At 38.1% G+C, this 14677-nt stretch overlaps 1 protein-coding gene across 1 annotated transcript in view; it reads left to right on the top strand.

Annotated features, from left to right (window-relative positions):
* Nucleotides 1-14677, top strand: part of GRHPR (glyoxylate and hydroxypyruvate reductase) — a 48114-nt gene that overhangs the window by 19572 nt on the left and 13865 nt on the right. Inside the window, exons 5-7 of the mRNA XM_053702719.1 lie at nucleotides 628-716; nucleotides 8602-8706; nucleotides 13534-13669. Of these exons, the coding sequence (XP_053558694.1) occupies nucleotides 628-716; nucleotides 8602-8706; nucleotides 13534-13669 (330 nt within the window). The remainder of the gene's footprint in view (nucleotides 1-627; nucleotides 717-8601; nucleotides 8707-13533; nucleotides 13670-14677) is intronic.

Genomic DNA, 14677 nt, shown 5'->3' with positions numbered 1-14677 from the left:
ACACACACATTATACATTGGAATGGGAAATATTTACAGTAAATATACATTATAACACTTAATTAAATATGAATATTGCATGAATGTTTTTAAATGTTTTCCTCTACTTAACTGCAAATGGCTCCACTGCACTTTTATATATGTCTATATGTGTGTACATATCTATTTATGTGTTTATATGTCGGTAAATACATATATGAACCAACATATAACGAGCATTAACTGACGAGCATTAACTTGAATTGCGCTAAAGCGATTGCGCTTACTTTCAACTTGTAATACCAGCGCAATTTAACCTGCTTTCAAACGATCACGAAAACCTGATATCACTTGCGCGCATATGTATGCGCTCCACTCGTAATCTGGCCCTAAACTGGAGATAGTTCAACTCTCAATAATTTCATAATTTATCTATGTATTTCTAAAGTTGATATAACTGTAAAACTAGGCTAAAATGTTATTCTAAAAATTACACTTCATCTGGCTGTAAATATTAAGATCACAACAACCAGCAAGATTGAGTCTTTATGTAGAAATTCATGATTTAAATAGAGTATTACTGACTAGTGATTTAAATTGTGATTTTAAAAAATGCACAATGATTCTAATCTTGATTTTTGTTTTAAAGTGGAGGATGGAAGACTTGGGCGCCAATGTGGCTGTGCGGCTATGGTCTGTCCAACAGCACAGTAGGAGTGATTGGGCTGGGGAGAATTGGTAAAAAAAAATAATTTAATATATATATGATTATAGCAGAGCTTGACAAATACAGGAGCAAGGGAGCCACTGACTCCTAGAATGTTACCCCATGGCTCCTAAACGTTTGGGTTATTCTCCATATATCTATATAGAAATACCACTATCAGGCTCCTACATATTCTTACTAATTATTTTAAACAGATCTGTCAACCCCTGGATTATAGTATAAGATTAAGTTATATTAAAAAAAAAAACTACACTGAAGCAATGTAGACAACAAATCCAATGAGTATTAGCATTTATATATTTTTGTCTTTTTAATTGTAAGGAAAAACATAATTTATGTAAGAACTTACCTGATAAATTCATTTCTTTCATATTGGCAAGAGTCCATGAGCTAGTGACGTATGGGATATACAATCCTACCAGGAGGGGCAAAGTTTCCCAAACCTCAAAATGCCTATAAATACACCCCTCACCACACCCTCAATTCAGTTTAACGAATAGCCAAGCAGTGGGGTGATAAAGAAAGGAGTAGAAAGCATCAACAAAGAAATTTGGAAATAATTGTGCTTTATACAAAAAATCATAACCACCATAAAAAGGGTGGGCCTCATGAACTCTTTGCAATATGAAAGAAATGAATTTATCAGGTAAGTTCTTACATAAATTATGTTTTCTTTCATGTAATTGGCAAGAGTCCATGAGCTAGTGACATATGGGATAGCAATACCCAAGATGTGGAACTCCACGCAAGAGTCACTAGAGAGGGAGGGATAAAAACAGCCATTTTCCACTGAAAAAAATTAATCCACAGCCCAAAAAAATAAAATAAGTTTATTCTCATAAATGAAAGAAAAAAACTTAAATCAAAAGCAGAAGAATCAAACTGAAACAGCTGCCTGAAGAACTTTTCTACCAAATACTGCTTCTGAAGAAGCAAATACATCAAAACGGTAGAATTTAGTAAATGTATGCAAAGAGGACCAAGTTGCCGCTTTGCAAATCTGATCAACTGAAGCTTCATTCTTAAAGGCCCACGAAGTGGAGACTGATCTAGTAGAATGAGCTGTAATTCTCTGAGGCGGGGCCTGACCCGACTCCAAATAAGCTTGATGAATCAAAAGTTTCAACCAAGAAGCCAAGGAAATAGCAGAAGCCTTCTGACCTTTCCTAGGACCAGAAAATAAAACAAATAGACTGGAAGTCTTCCTGAAATCTTTAGTAGCTTCCACATAATATTTCAAAGCTCTTACCACATCCAAAGAATGTAAGGATCTTTCCAAAGAATTCTTAGGATTAGGACACAAGGAAGGGACAACAATTTCTCTATTAATGTTGTTAGAATTCACAACCTTAGGTAAACATTTAAAAGAAGTCCGCAAAACTGCCTTATCCTGATGAAAAATCAGAAAAGGAGACTCACAAGAAAGAGCAGATAGCTCAGCAACTCTTCTAGCAGAAGAGATAGCCAAAAGGAACAACACTTTCCAAGAAAGTAGTTTAATGTCCAAAGAATGCATAGGCTCAAATGGAGGAGCCTGTAAAGCCCTCAGAACCAAATTAAGACTCCAAGGAGGAGAAATTGATTTAATGACAGGCTGTACAAAAGCCTGTACAAAACAGTGAATATAAGGAAGTATAGCAATCTTTCTGTGAAATAAAACAGAAAGAGTAGAGATTTGTCCCTTCAAGGAACATGCAGACAAACCCTTATCCAAACCATCCTGAAGAAACTGTAAAATTCTATGAATTCTAAAAGAATGCCAAGAGAATTTATGAGAAGAACACCATGAAATGTAAGTCTTCCAAACTCTATAATAAATCTTTCTAGAGACAGATTTACGAGCTTGTAACATAGTATTAATCACTGAGTCAGAGAAACCTCTATGACTTAGTACTAAGCATTCAATTTCCATACCTTCAAATGTAATGATTTGAGATCCTGATGGAAAAACAGACCTTGAGACAGTAGGTCCGGCCTTAATGGAAGTGGCTAAGGCTGGCAACTGGACATCCGAACCAGATCCGCATACCAAAACCTGTGTGGCCATGCTGGAGCCACCAGCAACACAAACGATTGTTCCATGATGATTTTGGAGATCACTCTTGGAAGAAGAACTAGAGGCGGGAAAATGTAAGCAGGATGATAACACCAAGGAAGTGTCAGTGCATCCACTGCTTCCGCCTGAACATCCCTGGACCTGGACAGGTATCTGGGAAGTTTATTGTTTAGATGAGAGGCCATGAGATCTATCTCTGGAAGACCCCACATCTGAACAATCTGAGAAAACACATCTGGATGGAGAGACCACTCCCCTGGATGTAAAGTCTGACGGCTGAGATAATCCGCCTCCCAATTGTCTACACCTGAGATATGCACCGCAGAGATTAGACAGGCGCTGGATTCCGCCCAAGCAAGTATCCGAGATACTTCTTTCATAGCTTGGGGACTGTGAGTCCCACCCTGATGATTGACATATGCCACTGTTGTGATATTGTCTGTCTGAAAACAAATGAACTGTTCTCTCTTTAACAGAGGCCAAAACTGAAGAGCTCTGAGAATTGCAAAATATTTATTGGTAATCTCGCCTCTTGAGATTTCCAAACCCCTTGTGCTGTCAGAGATCCCCAAACAGCTCCCCAACCTGAAAGACTTGCATCTGTTGTGATCACAGTCCAGGTTGGCCGAACAAAAGAAGCCCCTTGAACTAAACGATGGTGATCTACGTCAGAGAGTGTCGTACATTGGGATTCAAGGATATTAATTGTGATATCTTTGTATAATCCCTGCACCATTGGTTCAGCATACAAAGCTGTAGAGGTCTCATGTGAAAACGAGCAAAGGGGATCGCGTCAGATGCTGCAGTCATGAGACCTAAAACTTCCATGCACATAGCCACTGAAGGGAATGACTGAGACTGAAGGTGCCGGCAGGCTGCAACCAATTTTAAACGTCTCTTGTCTGTTAGATTCAGTGTCCATGACTCTATCTGGAAGCCTAAAAAGGTGACCCTTGTCTGAGGAATCAAGAAACGTTTTGGTAAATTGATCCTCCAACCATGTTTCCGAAGAAATAACACTAGTTGATTTGTGTGAGATTCTGCAGAATGTAAAGACTGAGCTAGTACCAAGATATCGTCCAAATAAGGAAACACCGCAATACCCTGTTCTCTGATTACAGAGAGTAGGGCACCTAGAACCTTTGAAAAGATTCTTGGAGCTGTTGCTAGGCCAAATGGAAAAGCAACAAATTGGTAATGCTTGTCTAGAAAAGAGAATCTCAGAAACTGATAATGTTCTGGATGAATCGGAATATGAAGGTATGCATCCTGCAAGTCTATTGTGGACATATAATGTCCTCGCTGAACAAAAGGCAGAATAGTCCTTATAGTTACCATCTTGAAAGTTGGTACTCTTACATAACGATTCAAAATTTTCAGATCCAGAACTGGTCTGAATAAATTTTCCTTCTTTGGGACAATGAATAGATTTGAATAAAACCCCAAACCTTGTTCCTGAAAAGGAACTGGCATGATTAACCCTGAAGACTCCAGGTCTGAAACACACTTCAGGAAAGCCTGAACTTTTACTGGATTTGCTGGGATACGGGAGAGAAAAAATCTTCTCACAGGAGGTCTTACTCTGAATCCTATTAGATACCCTTGAGAGACAATGCTCTGAATCCATTGATTTTGGACAGAATTTATCCAAATATCCTTGAAAAACCTTAATCTGCCCCCTACCAGCTGAGCTGGAATGAGGGCCCCACCTTCATGCAGACTTAGGGGCTGACTTTGGTTTCTTAAATGGCTTGGATTTATTCCAATTTGAGGAAGGCTTCCAATTGGAAACAGATTCCTTGGGGGAAGGATTGAGTTTTTGTTCCTTATTGTGACGAAAGGAACGAAAACGTTTAGAAGCCTTAGATTTGCCCTTAGGTTTTTTATCCTGAGGCAGAAAAACTCCCTTTCCCCCAGTGACAGTTGAAATAGAGTTAGATGTCATATCAGCATTCCAAGATTTAAGCCACAAAGCTCTTCTAGCTAATATAGCTAAAGACATGGATCTAACATCAATTTTGATAATATCAAAAATGGCATCACAAATAAAATGATTAGCATATTGCAGTAAGCGAATAATACTAGATATGTCAGAATCCAATTCTTGTTGCGCTAAATTCTCCAACCAGAAAGTTGATGCAGCCGTAACATCAGCCAAAGATATTGCAGGTCTGAGAAGATGACCTGAATATAAATAGGCCTTCCTTTGATAAGATTCAAGCTTCCTATCTAAAGGATCCTTAAAGGAAGTACTATCTTCCATAGGAATAGTGGTACGTTTAGCAAGAGTAGAAATAGCCCCATCAACTTTGGGGATTTTTTTCCCAAAACTCTATAGAATTTGCTGGTAAAGGATACAATTTCCTTAGAAATCATATCAGAAATAGCCTCAGGAATAGGAAAAACCCCTGGAGAAACCACAGGAGTTTTAAAAACAGCATTTAAACGTTTATAAGACTGAACGTCAAGAGGACTGGTTACCTCAATATCCAAAGTAATTAACACTTCTTTTAATAAAGAACGCATATACTCTATTTTAAATAAATAAGTAGATTTGTCAGTGTCAATGTCTGAGGAAGGATCTTCTGTATCAGATAGATCCTCATCAGAAGAGGATAAATTATTATGTTGTTGGTCATTTGAAATTTCATCAACTGAATGAAGTTTTAAAAGAACTTTTACGTTTATTAGAAGGTGGAAATGCAGACAAAGCCTTCTGGATAGAATCAGAAACAAATTCTTTAAAATTCATAGGAATATCATGTACATTAGAAGTTGAAGGAACTGCAACTGGCAATGTACTATTACTGATGGACACACTATCTGCATGTAAAAGTTTATCATGACAACTATTACAAATGACATTCGGCGAAATAATTTCCACAATCTTACAACAAATGCACTTAGCTTTGGTAGAACCGATGTCGGGCAGCAATGTTCCAGCAGAAACTTCTGAGGCAGGATCAGATTGAGACATCTTGCAAAATGTAAAAGAAAAAACAACATATAAAGCAAAATTATCAATTTCCTTATATGACAGTTTCAGGAATGGGGAAAAATGCAAATAGCATAGCCCTCTGATAGAGAAAAAGGCAAGAGGCAAACATCAATGGGGTATTAAAATAATGAAAAAGTTTGGCGCCAAGTATGACGCACAACGTAACTGAAAAAAATGTTGGCGCCAATAATAACCGGAAATGACACACTCGCGTCACTAATGACACAACCGTGTTTAAGGCTTCGGCATCAACTATGATGCCGGAAATGGCGAAGTTGCGTCATAGACGTATTTTTTGCGCCAAAAAAATTCTCACGCCAAGAATGACGCAATAAAGTTTAGCATTTGGCGCACCCGCGGGCCTAATACCGCTCGCAATTGAAAAAAAAAAAAAAAGACCCAGGTAAGAAATTTTTTTCTTAAAAAATGTTTATTCCCCAAATAAGAAACTGACAGTTGCAGAAGGAAATACATGAACCTGACTCATGGCAAATATAAGTACAATACATATATTTAGAACTTTATATAAATGCATAAAGTGCCAAACCATAGCTGAGGTGTCTTAAGTAATACAAAACATACTTACCAAAAGACACCCATCCATATATAGCAGATAGCCAAACCAGTACTGAAACAGTTATCAGTAGAGGTAATGGTAAATTGAGAGTATATAGTCGATCTGAAAAGGGAGGTAGGAGATGAATCTCTACGACCGATAACAGAGAACCTATGAAATAGACCCCCGTTAGGGAAATCATTGTATTCAATAAGTGATACTCCCTTCACGTCCCTCTGACATTCGCTGTACTCTGAGAGGAATCGGGCTTCAACAATGCTGAGAAGCGCATATCAACGTAGAAATCTTAGCACAAACTTACTTCACCACCTCCATAGGAGGCAAAGTTTGTTAAACTGAATTGTGGGTGTGGAGAGGGGTGTATTTATAGGCATTTTGAGGTTTGGGAAACTTTGCCCCTCCTGGTAGGATTGTATATCCCATACGTCACTAGCTCATGGACTCTTGCCAATTACATGAAAGAAAACTATTTAAATAAACTTTAAGTAATGTATATTGTCCGCTTGTCAGAGGCGTAATTAGAAACCACAGGGCACAGGTGCATGAATCTAAGAAGCCCCCCCCCCCCAACAAAAAAAAGGTGAATTTGATACATATCTATTTTTTTTAATTTTGTTTTTAACATCTAAAACAGAAAAATGTGAATCAGATTACATGTCTGGAAAAGGAGGTACTCTGTGCCCACAGTCTGTGAGATGGTCTGACCCCCTATTACTGTATATAATCACACTGTTTAAACAGTACTGTATATAGTGAGTTAGTGACACAGTCTGTAATCTGCCGTTGAGATGGCTGGCCTGACCCTACCCGTCCCAGTACTTTATAAAGTGACCACAGTAGTCTGTTACATGGTCCAGCCCCCCCCCGTACTGTATATAGTGGTACTGTATAGACTGACACTGTTTACCCCCCACCCCCCATGCTGTAGTAACAAGGTCTGTAATTTGCTGGTTCCACAAACATACACATACATGCATAAATACACACACAGTCACATTCATACATACATACACAAATACACATACATAAACACCAATGGGTAAAACAGAAACACTAACCCCTGTAGTCAGAGACACTAGTGAAGCATTATGTCACACTCACATGATATCAGTGCAGGCTGTGGCAGGTCAACGTTTTTTATTAAGATTTTTTTTTATTTATTTTTTAAGCTGGGCCCCCCACCTTTGGGGGGCCCAGACACAGTTGCGACCTCTGCACACCCTGTAGTTCCGTCCCTGCCGCTTGGCATACTTTGTTTTGTTCCCCATTGTTTTTCCTACCATATTAACAGCATATCTAAACTAATTGTCATTGCATAGAAATGGTTGAGCGCTATATGATATCTGGTTATTTTTGCAAACTAATTATTTAATAAAGTGCTTGGTTAAAGAGAGTCACTGAAAAGACCATTACACTGTGTCAGGTTGTGATGGCAACAATATTCTAAAATGATACTGATGACCTTCTAGGGAGATTACTGTAAACCACCAGTAGAATGGTTCAGAAACTGATTGATTTAACTACACCAGATACTCACACAATCACAGTTGTGGTCCACCTATGGTACAGATTATATGCTCTCTCTGCTAAATTAGGTGCATTATAATATGAACTACAAAAGGTAAAAGGAAAATAACATTTGTGTTTTTCTGTGTCAGCCAAATAAAATAAAAAAATGTCAGTTTCGACTGTATGTAGTAGAAAAAATATTTGCTATTTTAAAAAGCATGTGTACTTTGGAACCAATGGGAGATACATTGAAACAATCTAGAACATACAAGCCCATACCAGCTGGGTTATCTCTATATGATATCAGAAACAAATGGATAATATCAAGGTAAATAAAACTCCAGGCCCTGATGGAATATACCAAATGGTTCTGAGGGAACATAGTACTGTTATTGCCAAACCTCTACACTTATTTATCGAGACCCCAGGACTGACGTATTGCAGATGTGGTGTCACTTTTTTAAAAGGGAAGCAGGGCTGATCCAGGAAGCTATAGGACTCTCAGGCCACTGACATAATCCTTCCTTGCATTTCTTTTGCTATGACAATGTGAAAATGTCAACATTACACACTGTGGATAATGAGCTGTTTCACACCATAACAACTGAAGACATTATTTTAAATGTAAACATTTTAATATTATTGATATAGGATACCATCTCAGCATATTCACCCAACCCTTACTCTTCCCATTATTATCCATGAGACTCCTCCTCGTAAAAAGCATTTTTTGTACTAATATACCATTTTCTCTAGGAATGGCTATCGCCCGTCGCCTTAAACCATTTGGGGTGAAAAGGTTTCTATATACAGGACGTCAGCCCAGACCCCAAAGTGCTGCTGAACTTGAAGCTGAATATGGTAAGTTAGAATATAGTAAGTTAGGTAAGTAAGATTTGTTTGGAAGCAAAGAGCAAAACCTGTTAGATCATGGGAAAATGTTGAGTCCTCTTGTATATAACATCTGAAAACACTGTAAGTGAGCAGTGCTCTCAAATGAACGGGTACCCACTTAGCTATAACATAAAAAAAACATACAAAGCATTCAATCTTAAAGGGACAGACTACACCAGAATTGTTATTGTTTTAAAGATAGATAATCCCTTTATTACCCATTCCCTAGTTTTGCATAACCAACACTGTTATATTAACCACTTAGTGACCAGACCATTTTTCAATTTTCTTACCTTAGGGACCAGGGTCATTTTTACATTTCTGCTGTGTTTGTGTTTAGCTGTAAATTTCCGCTTACTCATTTACTGTACCCACACGTATTATATACTGTTTTCTTGCCATTAAATGGACTTTCTAAAGATTATAACCATTATTTACAGCATATCTAATAAATTACTATAATTTTTTTTAATAAAATATAATGAAAAAATTGAAAAAAACACAATTTTTCTAACTTTGACCCCCAAAGTCTGTTACACATCTACAACCACCAAAAAATACCCATGCTAAATAGTTTCTAAATTTTGTCCTGAGTATTTGTTTTTTTGGTTTTTTTTTGCAAGTTATAGGGCAATAAGTACAAGTAGCACTTAGCTATTTCCAAACCATTTTTTTTTTTTCAAAATTAGCAATAGTTTCATTGTAACACAGATATCTGTCAGGAATCCCTGAATAACCCTTCACATGTATATATTTTTTTTTTGTAGACAACCCAAAGTATTGATCTAGGCCCATTTTGGTATATTTCATGCCACCATTTTACTGCCAAATGTGATCAAATAAAAAAAATCGTTAATTTTTTCACAAACTTTAGGTTTCTCATTGAAATTATTTACAAACAGCTTGTGCAGTTATGGCACAAATGGTTGTAAATGCTTCTCTGGGATCCCCTTTGTTCAGAAATAGCAGACATATATGGCTTTGGCATTGCTTTTTTGTAAGGCTGCTAAATGCCACTGCGCACAACACTTGTATTATGCCCAGGAATTAATTCGCTAGCTTGTAGGGTTAATTTTAGCTAAAGTGTAGTGTAGTAGAAAACCCAAAGTATTGATCGACAGTAGGCCCATTTTGGTATATTTCATGCCACCATTTCACCGCCAAATGCGATCAAATAAAAAAATTGTTCACTTTTTCACAATTTTAGGTTTCTAATTGCAATTATTTACAAACAGTTAGTGCAATCATGTCACAAATGGTTGTAAATGCTTCTCTGGGATCCCCAATGTTCAGAAATAGCAGACATATATGGCTTTGGCATTGGGTTTTGGTAATTAGAAGGCTGCTAAATGCTGCTGCGTGCCACATTAGTGCCACACATTAGTATTATGCCCAGCAGTTAAGGGGTTAATTAGGTAGCTTGTAGGGTTAATTTTAGCTTTAGTGTAGAAATCAGCCTCCCACCTGACACATCCCACCCGGTGATCCCTCCTTGACCCCCTTCAAACAGCTCTTCCCTCCACCACCTCACAATTGTCACTGCCATCTTAAGTACTAGCAGAAAGTCTGCCGTTAATAAAATAGGCATTTTTTTTTTATTTATATTTATTTTGCAGTGATGGATTCCCCCCCCCCATACAGCTCTCTAACCCTTCCCCCTCTACCTATTTTCCACTATCTTGGGTACTGGCAGTACCCAGTTTTCTCAAAAACAATGGCTAATTTTATTTAAAAAAAAAAAATCCCAATTTTCTGTAGTGTAGCTGCCCCCCCTCAACACCCTCCCTGATCCCTTTATAAACATGAATTTCCTGTATTTCCCTTTCCCTCCCTCTCCCTCAACCAGCTTAATGTAGCGTGCACAGAGTGGCGCTCTCTGCACTGGTGATCACGATCGCTTCCACCGCTTGAAACCCCAGAGGACGTGTCAGGAATGTCCTTGGTCATTAAGTGACACCCAATGGTCCCTCATGACAATCTTCTTGTCCTGACACGAATATATATATATATATATATATATATATATACACACAGTATATATAACTAGCATGAGCAAACTTGGGTTTAGACGACAAGAAATTGTTGGGTCATAATGAGGTATTGAGGGGGCACAGTGAGGGAACATGGTAAGGTACTGAGGGGGCACAGTAAGGGAATATAGTGAGGTACTGTGGGGGCACAGTGAGGGAAAATAGTGAGGTACCGAGGGGGCACAGTCAGGGAACATAATGAGGTACTGAGGGGGCACAGTGAGGGAATATAGTCAGGTACTGAGGGGGCACAGTGAGGAAATATGAGGTAGTAACCACACTAATTGTGAGAACCCCAGGCAAGATTAATGGTCAGATCACAGGCAGTACAATGCTGGGGTGGACATTGAATTGGGTGTAGTATGATAAATGAGTTGTCTGGCCCCTCACTATAAAAGCTGGCTCCTGAGGTTCATATACAATTTACATGCCTATGTGTATATATATATATATATATATATATATATATATATATATATATATATATATATATATATATAAATCTTGCTCTGTGGTGAAGGCAAATTTCCCCTTTGTGGCTGTGCTGCATCTTCCTTAGCAAAAGAAGCAAAGTATGTGACCCACAGAGAATGTGATCTACAGCTAGGAAGAGCAGTCCGCTATGCCTACACAGCCCTCAGTCCCTCACCAATCTCCACTACCCCAAGGCCCAAGCAAAACATTTTCACACTGTCTGTAGGTAGGTTCAGTGTGGTCTCCCCTCCTCTCTACCGGAGCTCCTGACTGTGTCTCTGTTGTTCTTACTGAGGGATTCCCCTCTTTGCTGACAGTGCAAAGAGGGGAATCCCTCAGTAAGAACAACGGAGGCACAAGCTTTACAGGAGTTCCGGTAGAGAGGAGGGGAGACCACACTGAACCTGCTATTAGGATTACAATTCAAGGATCTGCGGTGAACACAGCAGCAGCAGGGGAAAAAGATTAGGTGAAACCGTGAATTGAAAAATTACTTGCCATCTACATGTTGCCGCGCTTCTTCTCAGTGGCTCACTCGAGGCGCCGCAACACTGACTGGAGCGCAAAACCGGCGTAGTGATAATCATGATCGGCGTAGTGATAATCATGATCCATCAGGACATGCAGCACTCGCCGCGATCGTACTCTCAAATGGGAAAACCCACCAGTGTCACCCGGTGCGGGCCACACCCCCCTAGTGACGCTACTGCCTCCACACACACAGCTCTTAGTGTGCTAGTGTCACGTGACAGCTGGCTCTCGCACACTAAGAGCTGTGCGGTTATGAGACCTATGGGCTGGCCTGTAGGTGGCGCTGCTGTCAATTCAGCTTTAAAGTGGAAAGAGCTTTTGCCTATTCTTCTAGCTATCGCACTGCACATCATGTGCGATAGAAGAAGTATTAGGCAAATGCCCATTCCACTTTCAGCCTAAATAAGGCAATTTTAATGTTTTTACTTGTAACTGCAGTGGAGCCTGCAGTATTTCAGGAGTATTTTTTAATTTAAACAGCAAAAAAGTTTAAAAATGTATTTATTTATTTTATTTCTCACTTTTTTTTTTTGCTCATCAGGGGTCAGGCCCAGGGGGTTCACGTGCTCAAGTGCTCCTATAGAGGAGCCTCCACTGATTTTAGCCAATCAGTGCTGGCTCCTAGGAACTCCATGTGCATGAGCACAGTGTTATCTATATGAAACACATGTACTAACACCTTTTAGTGGTGAAAAACTGTCAAAATGCCCTGAGATAAGAGGCGGCATTCAAGGGCTTATAAATTAGCATATGAATCTCCTAGCTTTAGCTTTCCACTAAGAATACCAAGAGTACAAAGCAAAATTGGTGATAGAAGTAAATTGGAAAATTGTTTAAAATTACATGCCCTATCTGAATCACGAAAGTTTGTTTTGGACTAGGCTGTCCCTTTAAATGCGGAGTACCGAGTATACTTTTTCAATTTTTTTTTTTATTTTTTATCTTATTTCTCAAAGGGCCATGATTGTTGAAAATGACATGCTCACATTTGTAATTTTAAGATATGTTTAACCCCTACAATGTCTAGCGCTGTTATCAGTGGCAATTTTCTCTCTGGACCAGCAGTGCTCTCTGTGAGTCCCGGTACTTAGGGTCCTACTCCCTAGTATTATTTTTGCATGCTCTAACCAATTAGAACTTGTAATTTGTTGCCTGTTAACTATGACTTTACATAGTATGTTCCTTATTCTTGTACTCCTTATTAACAAACTCTTGTGGATGCGTTTCTAACAAAAACGAACCTATGTATTTTTCTATCCTAAGATCCAAATGTTCATGTCTAACAAGATTCCTGGTAATAAAGGGACAATAAACACCTGGTAATTACAAGAGATTTCTGTCCTGTTGCTATAAAATAACATACTAGCCAAGTCTTAATGTTTTAAAAATGTCCTTATTTGGAGAAACCAATCTGGGCTTTAGCCTGCAGAAAACAAGGCTAACCTCTGTCATAAAGTTAGTATAAAGTACTCTGTTTTGCAATTGTTATCAGTTAAAGCCAGTTAGTGAAATATATGTAGTAGGGTTAGCCTTGAGAAGTCAGCAGGTGGTTTTCATGTTCTGAGAAGTAGAAATTGCTCAATTTTCAAAGCTACAATAAAAGGAAATGGGGACAAAATTATGCATAACTAAACATTTTATTTAAAAATATCAAGGTGTTCACTGTCCCTTTAAGGCGACCAAACAACCCAATAATCTTTAAGATGATTTATTTCTTTATTTTATTGTGATCGGTTAAATTGTGTTTTCTATTTTCCAGTGTCTGTGGAAAAACTGGCAGAAGAGTCTGATTTTGTCATTGTGTCGTGTTCTTTAACACCTGAAACTGAAGGTCTCTGCAACAAAAATGTATTTAAAAAAATGAAAAAAACTGCTGTTTTTATCAACACAAGCAGGTACGGTCTTTGGCTGACAAATATCCTATGTGAAGCTGCAGACAGTAAAAACACATCCGCATTTAGTTCTTACATTATCTGTGAATTCTTTTTTAACAATAACTTATAGACCAGAAAAAAGAATCCAGCTAAAAAGAAATTACTAGAAAATGAAAAGATGTTTTACCATCATGCTAACTCTTTGTAGCTCTCTTTTGATAAATTAAAGGGACACAAGACAGAAATTTTTTCTTTTGTGATTCAGATAGAGAATACAATTTTAAACAACTTTCCAATTTACTTCCATTATCTAAATTGCTTCATTCTTTAAATACTCTTTTTTGAAGAAACAGCAATGCACATGGGTGAGCCAATCACACAAGGCATATATGTGCAGCCACCAATCAGCAGCTACTGAGCATATTTAGATATGCTTTTAACAAATGATATCAAGAGAATGAAGCAAATTAGTTAAAAGATATAAATTGGAAAGATGTTTAAAATTGGATGCTCTTTCTTAATCATGAAAGAACAAATTTGGGTTTCATGTCCCTTTTAATAATTTTCGTGTGTGAAAACTGATTTGATAGGTGACCTCAAGGTTACTATGAAAAAAAAGCAAGCTTGGTTGTCAGACTAATTATTGGATGCACTATCTATAAGGTACAACTGTTGAAGTATCGCATCAAAATCTATACTGAGGCCATAGTTTTACTTTTCTGTTTTCAAAGTTGTTGACTGTTAAAGGAACAGCAAATACCTTGTAATTACAAGATTTATGTTGTGTTGCTATAACATGTTAATAACAAATTAACATACTTTTTACTGCAGTTACTTTTCAATAGCAAACTCCACTCATCATTTGTCTTATTTAGAGGAGCCAATCTGGGCTTTAGCCCACAGACAACAAAGCTAGTCATGGTCATAAAGTGATTTGTTTTGCAGTTCTTTTCTGATAAAGCCAATTAGGGACAGCTATGTAGTAGTGTTAGACATGAGAGGTCAGCAGGGTGCATTCCAAGTTATTAG

The sequence above is a fragment of the Bombina bombina genome, chromosome 2, assembly GCF_027579735.1.
Source record: "Bombina bombina isolate aBomBom1 chromosome 2, aBomBom1.pri, whole genome shotgun sequence".
Taxonomy (NCBI): domain Eukaryota; kingdom Metazoa; phylum Chordata; class Amphibia; order Anura; family Bombinatoridae; genus Bombina; species Bombina bombina.
The sequence above is the reverse complement of the archived record's forward strand: the minus strand, read 5'-3'. Positions and strand labels throughout refer to the sequence as shown.